General features: G+C 40.7%; 2 protein-coding genes across 21 annotated transcripts in view; one reads left to right on the forward strand and one right to left on the reverse strand.

Moving 5' to 3' along the window:
- The window catches only part of LOC105475050 (V-type proton ATPase subunit S1-like protein), a 107,090-nt gene extending 99,714 nt beyond the window's left edge, over window positions 1-7,376 (reverse strand). For 17 of the 20 annotated variants that reach the window (XR_003016486.2, XR_003016485.2, XR_011624873.1 and 14 more), the window contains exon 1: window positions 5,115-7,376. Coding sequence is in view for 7 of the 20 variants with exons in the window: in XM_024790754.2 (XP_024646522.2) it covers window positions 5,115-5,271 (157 nt within the window). In the remaining 13 variants the exon portion in view is untranslated. The remainder of the gene's footprint in view (window positions 1-5,114) is intronic. The other 3 variants (XM_071098715.1, XM_071098714.1, XM_071098716.1) reach the window with 2 other exon arrangements.
- Window positions 7,377-7,643: 267 nt separating this feature from the next.
- On the forward strand, window positions 7,644-10,057 carry LOC105475054 (ribosomal protein S23). Its single transcript, XM_011729986.3, has 4 exons — window positions 7,644-7,784; window positions 8,268-8,427; window positions 9,599-9,719; window positions 9,862-10,057. The coding sequence occupies exons 1-4, from the start codon at window positions 7,781-7,783 to the stop codon at window positions 10,006-10,008; spliced, it is 432 nt and encodes a 143-aa protein (XP_011728288.1). The 5' UTR covers window positions 7,644-7,780; the 3' UTR covers window positions 10,009-10,057.
- Window positions 10,058-18,887: the final 8,830 nt, after the last annotated feature.

An 18,887-nucleotide genomic window follows, 5' to 3' on the forward strand; every position in this document is an offset into this window, starting at 1 on the left:
TATTTTCAGTACAGAGGGGGTTTCACCATGTTGGCCAGGCTGGTCTCAAACTCCTGACCTCAGGTGATCCCCCTGTCTTAGCCTCCCAAAGTGCTGGGATTACAGGCGTGAGCCACCGTGCCTGGCCAGAAATTTTTTAAAATATTAATCCTTTGCAAGTTTTGTGGCTATGGATAGCAATCCTCAGTATGTAACTTGTCTTTTTACTTTCTTTCAGATATTTTTTGATGAAGAGGGTGTTAATTTTAATATGATCAAACTTATCGTTCTTGTCATGTGCAGACTAAGTTCAAAAAGATATTCACCTTTGTTCTCTATTAAGAATTTCAAAGTTTTCTTGTTGATATTTAAGCCCTTAATTTATCCGGAGTTGATTTTTGCTTTCAGGGTGAGATAGTGACACAATTTCATTGGGTAATCACTTTTTGTGCAGCTCCATCTTTTTTAAATATTAATTTATTTTTAATTATTTATTCTTTAACAAAATCTGTGTATATTTATGGTGCACAACATATTTTAATATATATATACATTGTACAATGGTTAAATAGAACTAACATATGCATTACCTCAAATACTTTTGTATAATTTTTCTGTGGTGAGAGCACTTAAAATCTACTCTCTTAGCAATTTTCAATATATACTTTGTTATTTATACAGTTGACCCTTGAACAACATGGGGTTTAGGGATGCTGACCTCCCCACACAGTAGAAAATCTGTGTATAACTTCTGACTTTCTAAAAACTTAACTACTAATAGCCTACTGTTGACTGGATAACATAAACAGCCTATTAACACATATTTCATGTTATGTGTATTACATACCATATTCTTACAATAAATTAAGCCACAGAAATGAATGTTAATAACAAAATTATAAAGAAGAGAAAATATATTTACTACTCATTAAATGGAAATGGATCACCATAAAGGTCTTCATCCTCACAGTCTTCACATTGAGTAGGCTGAGGAGGAGTAAGAGGATGAAGAGTTCTTGCTTTCTCAGAACGTCAGAGGTAGAAGAAAATCTGCCTGTTTTGGACTTGCGCAATTCAAACCCATGTTGTCTGTGGGTCAACTGGAGTCACCGTGTTATTCAACAAGTCTCTTGAAAATTTACTGCTCCTGTCAAACTAAACTTTTGTATCCTTTGACCAACATCTCCCCAAATACCCCCAACTCCCATGCCCATCATTCTACTCACTTCTTCTATCAGTTCAAAATTTTTAGATTCCACATATAAGTGAAAACATACAGTATTTGTCTTTTTGTGCCTGGCTCCTTTCATTTACCATAATGTCCTCCAGGTTCATCTATGTTGTTGCAAATAACAAGATTTCCTTCTTTTTTTTTTTTTTTTTTTTTTTTTTTTTTTTTTTTTGAGACAGAGTCTCGCTGTGTCGCCCAGGCTGGAGTGCAGTGGCCGGATCTCAGCTCACTGCAAGCTCCGCCTCCCGGGTTTATGCCATTCTCCTGCCTCAGCCTCCCAAGTAGCTGGGACTACAGGCGCCCACCACCTCGCCTAGCTAGTTTTTTTTGTATTTTTAGTAGAGACGGGGTTTCACCGTGTTAGCCAGGATGGTCCATCTCCTGACCTCGTGATCTGCCCGTCTCGGCCTCCCAAAGTGCTGGGATTACAGGCTTGAGCCACCACGCCCGGCTGATTTCCTTCTTTTTAATGGCTGAATAGTATTCTGTTGTGTATATAAACCATTTTTAATTTGTCCATTCATTTACTGTTGTACTGATTCCGTATCTTGGCTATTGTGACTAATGCTGCAATGAACATGGAAGTTCAGACATCTCTTTGACATACTGATTTTATTTGCTTTAGATATATACCCAGCAGTGAGATTGCTGACTCACACAGTACACAGATTTTTTTTTTTTTTTTTTTTTTTGAGACAGAGTCTCGGTCTGTTGCTCAGGCTGGAGTGCAGTGGTGCGAGCTCTGCTCCCTGCAACCTCTGCCTCCTGGGTTCAAGTAATTCTCCTGCCTTAGCCTCCTGAGTAGCTGGGATTACAGGCACCTGCCAATACACTCAGCTAATTTTTGTATTTTTAGTACAGACAGGATTTTGCCACATTGGCCAGGCTGGTCTGGAACTCCTGACTTCAGTTGATCCACCCACCTCAGCCTCCCAAAGTGCTGGGATTACAGGTGTGAGCCACCATGCCTGGCCTGATTTTTTATTTCTGCAAACCCTCCACACTGTTTTCCATAAGGGTTGTACTAGTTTACATTCCGCTGAATGTACGCAAGGGTTTCTGTTTCTCCACATCTGCACTAACACTTAGCTTTCATCTTTTTGGCAATAGCCATTCTAACAGGTGTGTGGTGATCTCTCACAGTTTTAATTTGCATTTCCCTGATGATTAGTGATTCTGAGCATTTTTCATATACCTGATATTCATTCTTGTGTTTTCTTTTGAGAAATGTGTATTCAAGTCCTTTGCTCATTTTTCAGTTGGATTGTTTTCTTGCTAGTGTGTTCTTTATATATTTTGGACAGTATCACATACATGCTTTGCAAATATTTTCTGCCATTATGAGGTTGTCTCCTCTGCTGTTTCCTTTGCTGTGCAGAGGATTTTTAATTTGTGTAATCCCATTTGTCTATTTTTACTTTTGTTTCCTGTGCTTTTGAGGTCATATCCAAACAACCTTGTCCAGACCAATGGACAAGGGGAGCTTTTCCCTATTTTTCTAGTGGTTTACAGTTTCAGGTCTTGTGTCTAAATCATTAATCCACTTTGAGTTGATTTATACATATATCGTATATGCATCCAGTTTCATTCTTCTGCATGTGGATATCCTATTTTCCAAACACCACTTACTGAAGAAAATGTCCTTTCCCAGTTTGTCCTCGCAGCATCTTTGTCAAATATCAATGGACTGTAAGGCCTAGTGTGGTGGCTCGTGCCTATAATCTCTTGACTTTGGGAGGCGAGGAGGGCCCATCACTTGTGGTCAGGAGTTCAGGACCAGCCTAACCAAAATGGTGAAACCTCGTCTCTACTAAAAATACAAAAATTAGGCTGGGCACAGTGGCTCACATATGTAATCCCAGCACTCTGATAGGCAGAGGAGGGTGGATCACTTGAAGTTAGGAGTTCCAGACTATCCTGGCCAACATGGTGAAACCCCATCTCTAGCAAAAATACAAAAATTAACTGGACATGGTGGTGCACGCCTGTAATCCCAGCTACTCAGACGGTTGAGGAAGGAGAATTACTTGAGCCCAGGAGGCAGAGGTTGCAGTGAGCCAAGACTGCACCACTGCACTCCAGCCTGCGTGACAGAGTGAGACTCCATCTCAAAAAAAAAAAAAAAATTAGCTGGGTGTGGTGGCGCATGCCTGTGATCCCAGATACTCAGGAGGCTGAGGGAGGAGAATCACTTGAATCCAGGAGGTGGAGGTTGCAGTGAGCCGAGATGGCGCCACTGCACTTCAACCTGGGCAACAGGCTGAGACTCTGTATTCAAAAAAAAAAAAAAAATCAATTGACTGTAAATGTGTGGAATTATTTCTGGGTTTTTCTGTTCTATGGCTCCATGTGTCTTTTTAAATGCCAATACCATATTGTTTTGATTATTATAACTTTGTAGTGTACTTTGAAGTCAGGTAGTATGATGCCTCTAGCTTTGTTCTTTTTGATCAAGATTGCTTTGGCTATTCATGGTCTTCTGTGGTTCCTTTGAATCTTAGGATTATTTTTTCTATTTCCCTGAAAAACATCATTGGGATTTTTTAAGAGATGATATCTCACTGTATTGCCCAGCTTGGACTCAAACTTCTGGGCTTAAGAGATCCTTCTACCTCAGTCTCCTGAATTTCTGGGAGTACAGGGACACTTTGATAAAGATTGTATTGAATCTGTAAACCATTTCAACTAGTATAGACAACCTTAATAATATTAATTCTTCCAATCTGTGAACATGGGATGTCTTTCCATTTGTATGTGTCCACTTCAATTTCTTTCATCAATGTTTTATAGTTTTCAGAATGCAGACCTTTCACCTTCTTGGTTAAACTTATTCCTAAGTTATTTCATTTTTCTTTCTGTAGCTATTATAAATGGGATTGCTTTCTTGATTTCTTTTTAACATAGTTGTTAGTGTATAGAAACACGACAGATTTTTGTATGTTGATTTTACATACTGCAGCTTCGGTTAATTCATTCGTTAGTTCTAACAAGTTTTGGTGCAGTTTTTTAAGGTTTTCTATATACAGGATCATATCACGTGCAAACAAATAGAATTTAATTTCTTCCTTTCCAAACCAAATGCCTTCTCTTTCTTACCTAATTGCTCTGGCTAGGACTTCTAGCTCTACCTTTTTGAAAGTCCCTCCTTTACCCATTGATCTGACATCTACTTTTGTCATTTAATAATATTCTATACTCATATGAATCTCTTGCTGGGATTTGTTCATTCTGTTCTATTCAACAATTTGTCTATTTCTGTACCAAAATTGTACTCTCTTAGTTGTACTCTCTTAGTTGCATTAAAAATTCCCATATCTGGTAGGGCTAGTCCTTCTCCGGAAGCATTATGGCTATTCGTGGCTCTTTACTCCTCGAGCTTTGATTTCATGTTTCATCTCTGTAATTATTTTCCTGCAAATAGTCTTAATCCCTTGCCCTCCCTCCATCATACTTATCTGACTAGACCTCAACTCCAGCCATTTAAATCCACATCCTCACCTATTCAGTTATTTCACTGAATGAATCTGAAGAAATACACATAACTCACTGATGTCACTTCATAAACACAGATTTCAAATGGGCTCTCAGAACTGCTCAACAACCCTATTTTCTTGTCAATGTGTTTTCCTACCATTCTCGATTAGGAGGCAGTATAACATACGGGTCAAATATAAGATTCTAAAACCAGATTACCTGGGTTAAAATCTTAGTTCTACCACTTACTAAATATGTGAGCTTGGGCAAGTTAAATTCACCAAAGCCTCAGTTTTTGTATATCTATCCCTCAGTAAAATTCCTTATGAGAATAAAATGAGTTAATAAATATAAGCCAAAAATAGAATCTGGCACATAGTAAGTACTATCTAACGCTTGTATTGTCATTGATAATGATTTCACATCTTACCTTCTCTCCTCAAGCCTTTTTCTCCCACTCTCTCTTCGCTGATGGCCTTGCTTTTTATTTCATTGAAAAAATAAGTCAAAAGTGAAGTTCCACAACCTCCTATCATCAAATCTTCCAATTTACTTGCAGATGTACCCGTCACTCTATTACTGTACATAAACTGTTATTGTTCCTACAGTTAACTCCTCCACTTGGGCACCCTTCTAGTCTACTTAAGGACTTGCTCCTGCAATTATCCCCTTTCTCTGCTGAATAACCCATTTTTAATTTTCTCAACCTGATCAGCATACAAAAATGTCATAAAAGTGGTCATCTTAAAAATAAAACCCTCCAACTTCACATTTCCCTCCTAAAAGGGTCCCATTTCTCTGCATATAAAAAAATGTCTTGCAAAAATTGTCTATAGCTGCTGTCTAGACTTCCTTCCCTCCCATATTCTCTTCACTCTGATCCCATCAGCCTTTCACTTTCAGTACTCCATGGAATCCCCATTTGACAAAGTGACCAGTAACCTCCACATTTTCAAGTCCAAAAGACAATTCTCAGTCCTCATCTTCTCTCTTTTCACACTTTCTCACTCCCTTCTTCACTTGGCTTTGAACAGAGTGTAACATTGGCCACTGTTTCTTCATCTGTTTTGCTTCACCTGCCGTCTTTTCTGTACCACTAAACTTTGGTGTGCTCAGGACTCTAATCTTCCTCTGTTCTACCTACAGTCATCACCTAAGCTATCTCAATCAGAGCCATAGTTTTAATACTATTTACTCATTGATGACTCCTGAGCTTCGTATCATATATCCAACTGTCCACTCCACATCCCTGGATGTTTGGCAGCTCAAACTTAACATATCCAAACCAGAACTCTTCATTTCCTCCTTTGAAATTTGCTCCTCTCCTAGTATTTCCCACTTTAGAACTCACCCAACTCACAACTCTACAACTCACCCAAGTGCTGAGGTAAAAAATCATAGGGGTGTAATTAACTCCTCTCCCACATCCTGCAGTCCTGAGCAAATTCTGTTCATTCTACCACCAAGCAGTGTATCTGACCCAACCACTTTTTACCACCTCCACTGAGGGTCCAAGCTATCACCATCTCTCCTCTGAACTATTGCAATACCTTCCGAAGGGGCCTCCCAGATTCATGTCTTTTTCTCCTCTCAACAGCCAGAGTAATCCCATAAAAATATAAATCTTATTTTGCTACCAACTCCCATGCTCAAAACTTTACAATGGCCTTAAATCACCAGAAGAGTAGAAAAAAGGCTTTACCATGGCCTACAGGCTCCACATATTCCTGTGTAATTCTCAGACCCCATCTAGTGCCACACTACTCCTCAGTCACTAAGCTCCCCTTCTTCACTGATCTTTCAGTTCTTAAAAAGCACTAGCCCCTTCTACATCTCGAGATGTCTCCTTAACCTACCCTATCCAGAGTAGCCACCCCCATTCCCAAGTCACTATCACCCATCCAGCTATATTTTCTCTATAGCGCTACAGTACATAAAATGATCTATTTAATTTACATCTATCTGTCTATCTGGTCTGTCCTCTCACACTTAAAATATAAACTCTATCAGAGCAGAAACCTTCACCCTCTTAATTTAACTGCCATATTCCTGGTACCTACAACAGCGTCTGGCACATGGAAGGCATTTTTTAAAATCCTTGCTGAGTGAACCAATATCCCAGAAACCTCTCATAGCTAGTTCATCTTACAGGAGAAACAGTATTAGAGTTAATTAAATGGCCAGGCGCGGTGGCTCACGCCTGTAATCTCAGCACTTCGGGGGGCCGAGGCGGACGGATCACTTGAAGTCAGGAGTTTGAGACCAGACTGGCCAACATGGTGAAACCCCGTCTCTACTGAAAATACAAAAATTAGCCCGGCACGGGGGCGGGCGCCTGTAATCCCAGCTACTCAGGAGGCTGAGGTGGGACAATCGCTTGAACCCGGGAAGTGGAGGTTGTAGTGAGCCGAGATCACACCACTGCACTCCAGCATGGGCGACAGAGTGAGACCCTGCTTCAGGAAAAAAAAAAAAAAAAATTAAATTAAATGACTCGCCAGTCCAAATAAAGGGCAGCTTTAGGGTTAAAGGCGCAGTCTGGCTCCAAAGCTTGGGGTTTTAGTTACTATATTACATTGCTTCACTACATTTTACAATTTACTGTGCTGCTTGTGAGCACGAATTAAGGCTCAGAAGTCTAATTTTCCAGACTACTCGCAGGACTCCCGCCCCAGTACTCTCTACAGATTCAGCTCACCGACTCCTTCCTCCTTGGACCTAGTTCCGCCCAGCCCAGCCCCGCGACCTGCTCGACGTAGCTTCGGCAAGGGCACCTACGCGGTGAGCGGGTCCCATGCAAAGCATTCTGGGATTGGTAGTCCATGTTCCTCCGGTCTCCAGCATTCTCATGAAAAGGGGGGAAAAACCCATGCAAATTAGGTATCTCTGAATTTCGTGCACATTAAATAAGACGCAGATTCTAGCTCAGGAAAGTGATGTAAACCCGTTGTTTTCAAAGGAGAGACTACAGCCTCGGGTCAGGCGCGACGCAGACAGCGGCGCGGGGTCCTTGACTGGGCGGGGCTTGCTCGCGGTGGTTTGTGGCTCCTTCCTGCGCTGCTTCTCTCTTTCGCTCAGGCCGGTGGCGCCGACAGGATGGGTGAGCTGACCTGGCTAGTCTAAGGGCGCCGCAAGTGGGACTTGGGGTCTTAGGGACTGGCGGGCGGATGCGAATAGAGTAGGGAGGGGGATGCCACGGCGAGGCTTCATGGCGGAGAGGCTCCATGGCGGAGGGCCGGGGAAGCGCCGCTCCGGGCCGCACATGGTGCGGCGTGGCAGGGGCCAGTGAGGCGTGGAGGCCGCCGAGGTCGGGGTACCGAGGGACACAGGGAGGCCGGCGCTTCCTCCCGAGCATTCGAGCGGGGCCTAGTCCTTTGGGAGAATACATTCTCCGGAGCTCTCTTCGAACGTTCATTAGTCGGTTCAGGGGAACCTGAAGGCCAGATGTTTGGCCCACAGGCCAGTAAATAGTATAAGAGCCAGTAGGCTTAAGGGTTTATTCCAGATGAGGCGAGTGTCTTAGAAGATGGGAAACATGTAGATGGCGTGTTTTTGCAGAAGAACTAACATAGTTAATTTTCAGGCAAGTGTCGTGGACTTCGTACTGCTAGGAAGCTCCGCAGTCACCGACGAGACCAGAAGTGGCATGATAAACAGTACAAGAAAGCCCATTTGGGCACAGCCCTGAAGGCCAACCCTTTTGGAGGTGCTTCTCATGCAAAAGGAATCGTCCTGGAAAAAGTGTAAGTCCATTGCTTCCGTCAGTTTTAGTTTATTATAGGAATTCGAGACATAAACTTACGAATTCCTATCTTAAAAGTAGTTACAGGTTTTTGTGTAGTAGTGTTCATTTGGGCATTACGGGGTAAAATTGCAAAGCGTTTATTCTGTTTAAAAGTTGGTAAAATTAGTGTTTGGGAATTAGGTAGTTAAGGTTTTTACTTAACGTTGGCCTGGGAGGAATTGGAGAAGATACTAACAATGATGAAGTAAAGGACACAAACACTTTTACTGTGGGAGCTGTTACAAGTAAATGTCACGTGTCAGCTATTGAATCTGCAATCAAATGATTTTTCGACTTGATAAAGGTAAGGTGAAAAGAAGTGACTTGAATCAGAATTAACTGAGGTCGTACACCTAAGATTGAGACATGAAACTGCCAGTACTTGACTGGTTTTGACTTTTAAAAATGATAATTTCACATAGTTCAATCGTATTTGATGGTAGATCCATTTGAACTCAGACTTTCTAATTTTTTTTTTTTTTTTTTTTTGAGACAGAGTCTAGCTCTGTCGTCCAGGCTGGAGTGCAGTAGCGCCATCTCGGCTCCCTGCAACCTTAGCCTCCCAGGTTTAAGCAATTCTCCTGCCTCAGCCTCCCAGGTAGCTGGGATTACAGGAGCCCACCACCATGCCAGCTAATATTTTGTATTTTTAGTAGAGATGGGGTTTCGCCATGTTGACCAGGCTGGTCTCAAACTCCTGACCTCAGGTGATCCGCCCGCCTCGGCCTCCTGAAGTGCCCTGATTACAAGCGTGAGCCACTGTGCCCAGCCCAGACTTTCTAATTCTTATCCTAGTTTTTTTTTTTTTGAGACAGGGTCTCTATACAGGCTGGCAGTCTTGACCTCCTAGGCATAGATCCTCTCACGTCAGCCTCCCAAGTAATTGGGGCTACAGGCCCATGCTGCCACTCCAGTCTAATGTTATAACTGTAAAAGGTCTAGAAATTTCCCCCATTGTGCTAATGAAATTAAGACTGGCAGAAAACTTGGTTGACATCACAGGACTTCCGCTCAGCCATTTGAGGTTAGATTGAAAAGATAGAAAGTTTCTCAGTAGTTCTCTAGTTAATGTGAAAAAATTATCCTTTTTCAGAAAGCCAGCTCACTCTGCTATGCCCTTTATATTTCAGAGGAGTTGAAGCCAAACAGCCAAATTCTGCCATTAGGAAGTGTGTCAGGGTCCAGCTGATCAAGAATGGCAAGAAAATCACAGCCTTTGTACCCAACGATGGTTGCTTGAACTTTATTGAGGTGAGTATTTCAACTGCTTTGTACCTTCTGTTCTTGGGGTGGGCTCCCTCACATTTTTATCTGATGCAAGGGAGTTTCCTCACATGAAAGTATTTTTGTGATTGCCATTGACACTAGAAATAAACTTTTTATTTTATTCCAGGAAAACGATGAAGTTCTGGTTGCTGGATTTGGTCGCAAAGGTCATGCTGTTGGTGATATTCCTGGAGTCCGCTTTAAGGTTGTCAAAGTAGCCAATGTGTCTCTTCTGGCCCTATACAAAGGCAAGAAGGAAAGACCAAGATCATAAATTTTAATGGTGAAAACACTGTAGTAATAAATTTTCTTATGCCAAAAAATGTTTGTATCTTATTGTCCCCCGTTCTCACCACAAAGATTGTGTTCTTTACCATACGTCCCCTGCCTTTTTTTTTAATCCTAAACCAGCGAACACAGGACCTGTACCAATTTTAGGAGATGATAAGACAGGGTTGTTTCAGGATTCTCTAGAGTTAATAACATTTGTAACTTGGCACAGTTCCCCTCATCCTGTGGAATAAGAAAATGAGATAGAGCTGGAATAAATGTGCAGTATTGTTGTATTACTTTAACAACTTTAATGCAACTTCAAAAACTCACTTAAATTCTAGTGAGTTGCTTTCTTTTTAATTCTTGGTATTTTCCGTATCTGGTGTGACACTTCAAGCAGCTACCAAGTTTCATGGCACATAGATAATCTTAGGTACCCTTGGAAATGCACATTCTTGTATCCATCTTTCAGAGACCCAGGTGATAAATAGTAACCTCAAAATTGCTCCCCACTCTGTTTAAAGGTGTCAGGATCTGTGTTGTAATGTGTCTATGTTACTGTGTTTAGGATACAGGCACTGGATCATTTAGATGATGGAAGTATATGTCAGGCAAGGGAGATCAGGTATATGACAAGACTGATGTTTTCAGTATCTTCTCATGAGGTTGTCAGCGACCTTCATGTCTTCAAAGACTAGTCAGCAAATGAAGTAGTTTAGTGTAGAGATAAGACTGGTTGTGTTTTGATAATTTAAGCTAGGTATTCAGTACATGTGGATTTTGCTCTCCACAAATACTTTTTACAGAATTTTCATGGATACAGTGGCATGGTTGAAATGAAGCTATTAGCCTTCTGATTTAAATCTGATATAAGAAACTCCTGGTAACAAATAGTAAATATGGATTAATTAGCCCTTTGATCAGAGCCTAGCTTTACATTGTTTAGGATCTTTGGAAAACAATTGCTTTGGTTGCCCATTTTCTGTAGGATCAAGAGCAGAACCTTTGCCATGACACAGAAGAATCCAGGTTGTGCTTCATCCCTGCATATTCCAGCCTTATCCTGCCATTTCTCCCCTTGGCTCCGTGCTCCAGCAACACTGGTCTCAGTTGGTCATGCTCCAACTTGTGTTCCACATCCATCCTCAGGACCTCTGTTACTATGGTTCCTTGCTTGTCTCCCGCTCTTCAGAGCTCCTATTTTCCAGCACACGGGTTTATCTCTGCCAGTGATGATGCTGCTAGTCTCTCTCCACAAGGGCGGAAAGGCTGCCTGTTGGTTTGTACCAGCGTTTCCCAACGTGTAGCTGCAGTCAGTATTTGACTAAACTGTTCCCAAGGGCTCAGCAGATGCTTTCGGATGGGCCTTAATTGACCCAACCCTTTGTGATATGCGAGAGAGATTGCTGGGCCTCGTTCACCGGGCCAGAACCAGGGAAAGAGGCCGCGGTAGCAGCGCGGTTCCAGGCCCCGGACGTCAGGCGCGGGGCGGGCAGCTCTCGCCCGGCGGTGGGGTCCTTGTGATCGCAGGGCGGGGCGCACCAGGAAGGGGCTGGGACAGCGCGGACGCCCAGGGTCTTGTCCCGGTTCCCCTGCTTTCTTTGACACGTCAAGGCACCTTCGACGATGGCTCTCAGCTGTACCCTCTTGGCTGCACCCGGGACGCCCTTTTCACTTGCTAAGCAGTTCTACCTGAGGCCCAGGGGCCGCCAGATTGACCCATAAATAATCTCCGGCGCCTGAGATCCAGAAGCGACTGAGCCTGATCTTAGTGCCCTCTCCTTTCTCTGTGTGGCCTCCCAACCTCTTTCACCACGGCCGTGTGTCCGAGGCCCCTTCCTTCATGTATCCAACATGAAATGGATGCCTGGTACTTTGCTGGGCCTGACTGTGCAAGCCCAGGTCTATGGTGAGAGCAACAATACACTCACCTTGGGCACAAAATGTATGCAAAATTCCAGCAGCTTTTTTTTTCTTGGTAGATGTAGAAAAGCTAATTCTAAAACTTACATGGAGGCTGGGAAGGGTGGCTCACGCCTGTAATCCCAGCACTTTGGGAGGCCGAGGTGGGTAGATCACCTGAAGTCAGGGGTTCGAGACCAGCCTGGCCAACATGGAGAAACCCCGTCTCTACTAAAAACACAAAAATTAGCCGGGCGTGGTGGCGGGCGCCTGTAGTCCCAGCTACTCGGGAGGCTGAGGTTGCAGGGAGCCGAGATCGAGCCACTGCACTCCAGCCTGGGCGACAGAGCGAGATTCCATCTCAAAAAAATAAAAATTAAAAAAAAATGTATATGGAAAGACAACTAGAATAAATAAAACAACATTGAAAAAGGAATAAAAGTGGGGGAATCATAAAACTTGATTTTATAGTTAAAGTAATCAAGACTTGGAGGAGGGACAGAAATACAGATCAACGAAATAAGATAGAGAATCCATAAATAGACATTCAGAAGTATGGCCAACGGATTTATCTTAAAACCAACAGAGGAAGAAGAGTTTCAATAAATGATGTGGACTTCCATTTGTCAAAAACCAAAACAAAGGAACCCCAACCTCACATGTAATACAAAATTAACTCAAAATGGATCATATATCTAAATGTAAGGAAAGCTATAAAACAAAACATAGACTATCTTTACAACCTAGGTTTACGTGTAGTTTTTAGACATTACACCAAAAGCACATGCCATAAAAGAAAAAAATAGATAAATTGGTGGATTTCATCAAAATTAAACTTTTTCTCTCTGAAAAATCCTGTTAAGCTGGGCGCTGTGGTTCATGCCTGTAATCCCAGCACTTTGGAAGGCTGAGTTGGGAAGATATTAATAGTTTGAGGCCAGGAGTTCAAGATCATCCTGGGCAGCAAAGCCATACACTATCTCTACAAAAAAAAATTTTTTAATTAGCCTGGCATGGTGGTGTGCACCTGTAGTCCCAGGTACTTGAGAGGATCAGAGGATTGCTTGAGCACAAGAGTTTGAGGCTGCAGTGAGCTATGATTGCACCATTGCAATCCAGCCTGAGCAACAGAGTGAGATCCTGTCTTAAAAAATACAAAATAAAAATTCCTGTTAATAGGATGACAAGACAAACCACAGACTGGGAGAAAATATTCGCAAAACACTTATCCAATAAAGGACTTACATCTAAAACAGAATTCTCTAAACCAAAAGTGAGAAAACACAATCCCATTACAAAATGGGCAAATATACATCTCTTCACAAAAGAGATGGCAAATAAGCACATGAAAAGATCAAATCATTAGCCATCAGGAAAATGCAAATTAAAACCACAACAAGTTATCACTATAACCTAGCTAAAGCTAAAGATGCTGATAATATCAAGTACTGGTGAGAAAGGAGGGTAACTGCATCTCTCATGCATTGTTGGTGGAAAAATGGTACAGTCACTCTGAAAAAGTGGTACTTAACAATATGACCCAGAAATTGTACTCCTGGGTACAGGATTGAAATACAGCAATGAAAATATGTGTCCACACAAAAACCTGTACATAAATATTCATGGCAACTTTATTTGGACAGTCAAGAAATAGAAAAATCCTACATATCCTTCAATGGGCCAATATATATACTGTGGTATATCCATAAATGATGTACTACTCAGCCAGATTGTTACATAAAACAACTTCTGTGAATTTCTAGGGTAGTATGCTGGGTACCAGAAGCCTATCTCAAAAGGTTGTATCTGGTATGGATTCATTTGTATAACACTCTTGAAATGACAAAATTATAGCAATGGAGTAGAGATCAGTGATCACTAGGGATTAAGAATGGGGGCAGAGTCTGATGATAGAGAAAGGATAGTATGAGGGAGTTTCTTTGTGGGAATGAAACACTTCTGTGTCTTGATCTTGGTGATGTTTATGGAAATCAATACTTGCAGTGGAATTTCGTAGTACTATATACACAATAAAAGCATGCAAAAATTGGTGAATGAGTAAATTCTGTAGTTAATAGTTTTGGACTAATACCAATTCCCTGGTTTTGAAAATATACTCTGGTTATGAGAGATAGCATTTGGGAAAGCTGGATAAAGGGTATACACAAACTATTCTATTTTTGCAACTTCTTGTGTGTCTTAAATTATTTATAAATAAAAAGTAATGTATTAACATATATGTGTATATATATATAAAATTTATGAATGGGTAGTTAATTTAGTCTGTTATTTAATCTGTATTCTCTTTATTTGCCTAGCAAAGCCCAAACCAATCAGAAATTGTTATAGCAAAAAGAATCAGGAGATCACTTAGTTCTGTGGTTCCCAAACCCAGGGACATCAGAATTCCCCTGGGAAACCATCTTGAGGGTATCCAGGAGAAATCGGTCAGGTAGTTCTTATGTAGCCACCTCCTGTTTTCTCCATTTGTGGGAATTACTGCTCTTATCTTAGAAGTTGGAAGCTCAAATAAGGCAGCTCTTAAGTATTTTAGAAATAATTTGCCCAAGTAATTGGCACAGCTCAAATCAGAATAATAGTCTATTCTCCAAATGGAATTGTTTCTGTCAGAAACACCCCATCTCAAAATGACAAACACTGCCTTACAGGTAGCTACTTAGTAAATTTAGGCACAAATTTATCTGGGAATTTAGTAAGAGTTTTTGTTCTCTGTTTTGTGAAGGGAAGAGGAATAAATTTTCTGTGTATTTGTATGAAAATATTGAAACACTCCATTTTTTTTACTGATGTTCTGAAAAAATTTCAAAAGTCTAAACACACAATGCCTCAGATAAATGTGGGCTTTTTTCTGTTATTTTTTGGTGGCACTGAGAGAGATACTTCTAATTTGACAGCTATAAAAATTCAAATGTGTATCTGTGTGTGTATTGAATTCCTGTATTTCATTCCAGGAAAATGTCTAGTTGTAGGATTGGTCATTATGGTCACACTGTGGATAATATTCCTGGAATCTGTTGGAAGGTTGTCAAAGTAGCTAGCATTTTTCTTTATTGGCTTTGCATAAAGCCAAGAAAAGAGATTATGATAATAAATTACCATAGTGCAATAAAATTTTCACTAACAGTAACTTATGTAATCTTTATTTTAACCTATAAAATTTATGTCAGTGGATTATTTAAGCATTAACTCACATTCTCATTCTACTGTAGTTGGGGGACTGTCTTTGCTGGTTATACTGAGCAGTCTTCGTTTCTAACACAAATCCTGTCCTTATTGTTTGGTAAAGTGATGTTATGTTAGTACCTGAGGAACAGAAGTGGATTTTATAGGTTATTAATTGTCACAGTAATGTCACCACAGAAGGTCTAGAGCAAACCATTAAAACATTTAACAATTAAATGTTTTAAAGCATAAATTGTCTCATAGGAGAAAATAGTTTTTTAGAGTGACACATTTGAAGGGAACCATGAGTGACAAATAACCAATATTTTCAAATATGCACATGCCCAGTCGCCACCTCATTCAGATGGTCACTTAAGCCTCTAATATATGATGCGTATCTTCAAAAACAAGGGAGCCACTCACACACAGCTCTCAGATGTGTGTAATGAGCACCATCAAAATTCCTTCCTTTAATACACTCTGCTTTCCAGCTGACCTGAAGCTTGCAAACAGCAATTCTGATGGTAAGGAAGGTAAGGAGGAAATCAAAGTCCCCAGGTCACTAGTCAGATCTAGCCACAGAAGAACCAGCCCCTTTTATCAGTGATCTGCTTATTTGTTGGCATGAATTCTGTTCTATAACCTAGTCACAGTGTGGGATAAATTTTTAAATCTAGCCTTCTAAAACTCTTTTTTTTTTTTTTAAGACGGAGTCTCACTCTGTCATCCAGGCTGCAGTGCAGTGGCGGGATCTCGGCTCACTGCAAGCTCCACCTCCTGGGTTCACGCCATTCTCCTGCCAGCCTCCCCAGTAGCTGGGACTACATGCGCCCACCACCACGACTAACTTTTTGTATTTTTAGTAGAGATGGGATTTCACTGCGCTAGCCAGGCTGGTCTTGATCTCCTGACTTCATTATCCACCTGCCTCAGCCTCCCAAAGTGCTAGGATTACAGGTGTGAGCCACCACGCCCAGCCTAAAACTCTTTTGTTATAGTTTATTAGAAATAGAAGGCTGGGCACAGTGGCCCACGCCTGTAATCCCAGCACTTTGGGAGGCTGATGCAGCGGATCACCTGAGGTCAGGAGTTTGAGACCAGCCTGGCCAACATGGCAAAACCCCATCTCTACTAAAAATACAAAAAATTAGCTGGGCGTGGTGGTGCACACCTGTAGTCCCAGCTACCCGGGAGGCTCAAGTGGGAGAATCACTTGAACCCAGGAGGCAGAGGTTGCGGTGAGCCGAGATCGCACCACTGCACTCCAGCCTGGGTAACAGCGCGAGACTCCCTCTCCAAAATAAAAAAAAAGAAAGAAAAAGAAAAAAAGAAATAGAACAAGGGGCTACATTGCTTGACTGTGCTAAAAGTGTAGGACATACAGAGCAAACCCAAATTTCAAAGTGTGTATGTTAATGGATGTATTATAATGCTTACTTACCTCTTTCAGCAACCAGCTAATGTTTACATTTGTACAATAATGGGCAAAGTAAGACGTGCTTTAAATAATTTTTCATTTCAATCACAGCTGAGAACAGTAGAAAGAACTGTTACTTTTTAAAATGTATCTTGTCCATTTCTTGCTTTGGAAACTGGTATTAAATAGATTTTGTCTTATCTTTTTTCTCCAATAGCTTTATGAATTTATCCAGCTTATAAGAAGATTTTTTTTTTCTATACAGTTTGACAACTTTAGGTACTCTATTTGTGTGTGTTTGCAGGTAGTATGACCACTTTTCCCCTCCACAAGTTCCTAATAGGTTCCAACTATTTCTCTAGGATCTTAATTACAGTATACAATAGTTGATTTTGTTTGTTCTGTATTTTACACATTTTCTTATGTTTATGTGTGTATAATTAAGTACTTTTTTCCTTATCAACATACTCATCTTCCTCCTGCCTGTGTGTGTGTGTGTTTAAGTAATGGAAGAAAGCCATTGTGAGTGGAATTTATTTGCCAGGATTTCCATCAATGGATAGGGTTTGGCCCATAGGTGGATTTTAGAGGGACTAGGAACACCTGAAACTATATGCAGAATTTTCCAATTATGTGTGTATATTTGTGTATATGAGTTCCTAACACAAGAAACCAGTTACTATTTCAACCTGCACAACAATGAGGATTTAGTCACATATTACATAATTTTCCATTTTAATCACAGTTGAGAACAACTGAGAGAAGCGGACTGTGGTTTGACATGGTTTATGAGTGTTCCCAGTGTTGTCTAGTTCTGTAGATGATCCAGCCTGAAGAACCTGCAAAATGCACATTTTACATTCTGCTTTTATTTCATGGCTGCCCTAATTATGGTCATTTTAGAGAAAAGTTCCCCATGCTGTTGGTAAAGATAGAATTAGAAAGAGGGCACAAAGCCTCACCCTCAGGAATAAAAGCAGAGGACAAAAACTCAAAGATATTTTTAACATCTAAGAATGGAAGGAATAAATCAAATAAAAATGTTCAGTATGCACCTGTAAAAACAAATGGCATGATGTCTGTTACTGCTTAAAAGTATTTGAGCACAGTAAGAAAAAAAGTGTTAAGTGAAACAAACATGGCAAAATCTTGGTAATTGTTGATTCCAATTTATAGGTATGTGAGGGTTAATTGTACTATTTTCTCTATTTTTGCATATGTTTGAAATTTTCCATAATTTTAAAAAATTACATACATATTCTAATTGTTTAACTGCATATTCTCTGGTTAAACTGAACCAGAACATGGACAATCTGCTCTTATAGGAGCACAATGGACATGTGGGGGCAATGAAGTCACAAAGAGAAGGTGACAAAGAGAAATTTAACACTCTGAGAAAAATATATTAAGAAGAAATGAAGCTGAGGATCCAAGAAATCTTAGCAAGACAAGAGAAAAATGTTTAATTCAGTAATTAAAGCAAAGTAAAATAATTTTCAAAGATTTAAGAAAATGATAAAACACAGACTGCTGCTGGGAATGTAAATTGCTATATCCTTACTGGGGAACAATTTAGTGACATGATCCTATATCCTTTGATCTGTTAATTCCGTTAACAGTGTAACCTAAAGAAACAAAATGTGAGCATAGGTTTCTGCCTACATTTCTTAATTGCATTACATTTTCTTTTTTTTTTTCCGAGACGGAGTCTTGCTCTGTCCCCCAGGCTGGAGTGCAGTGGCACGATCTCAGCTCACTGCAACCTCTGCTCAAGCAATTCTCCTGCCTCAGCCTCCAGAGTAGCTGGGACTATAGGCATCCGCCACCATGCCCTGCTACTTTTTTTGTATTTTTAGTAGAGACAGGGTTTCGCCATGTTGGCCAGGCTGTTCTCGAACTCCTGACCTCAGGTGACCCGCCCACCTCGGCCTCCCAAAGTGCTGGGATTACGGGAGAGCCACTATGCCTGGCTCATTGCATTACATTCTGAAAGCTCTTTGAGGGTAGGGGCTTTGTCTGCCCTATTGACCACTATATTTCTAGAACAGTTCCTGACAAGAAGTAAATGCTGAAATCAATGTATGTTAAATAAACAGTGAGGAATTAGAAAAGACCAAAACTCAAACAATAGGATAATTATTTGGTACATTTTGGAATAGAGGAAATCCTAGCTAGTCATTTAAAATAGTATTTTCAAAGAACATTAAATGACATGAGAAAATGTTCCAGATATAATGTTAAGTGGAAAAAATCAGGATGTAAAACCATATACAGGATGATCCTAATTACATATGTTTAAACTAGCACAAGGAAATATATAAAAAATTTAAAAGCAGGTATCTCTAGATGATATACACTTCAGTGATTTTAAAATATTC

The sequence above is a fragment of the Macaca nemestrina genome, chromosome 6, assembly GCF_043159975.1.
Source record: "Macaca nemestrina isolate mMacNem1 chromosome 6, mMacNem.hap1, whole genome shotgun sequence".
In the NCBI taxonomy this organism is placed as follows: Eukaryota; Metazoa; Chordata; class Mammalia; order Primates; family Cercopithecidae; genus Macaca; species Macaca nemestrina.

Excerpts from the sequence above, each read along its gene's own strand:
- LOC105475054 (XM_011729986.3), top strand. Across the intron at positions 8,428-9,598 it reads GGAATCGTCCTGGAAAAAGT|AGGAGTTGAAGCCAAACAGC; the intron begins GTAAGTCCATTG and ends TTTATATTTCAG. Across the intron at positions 9,720-9,861 it reads GTTGCTTGAACTTTATTGAG|GAAAACGATGAAGTTCTGGT; the intron begins GTGAGTATTTCA and ends ATTTTATTCCAG.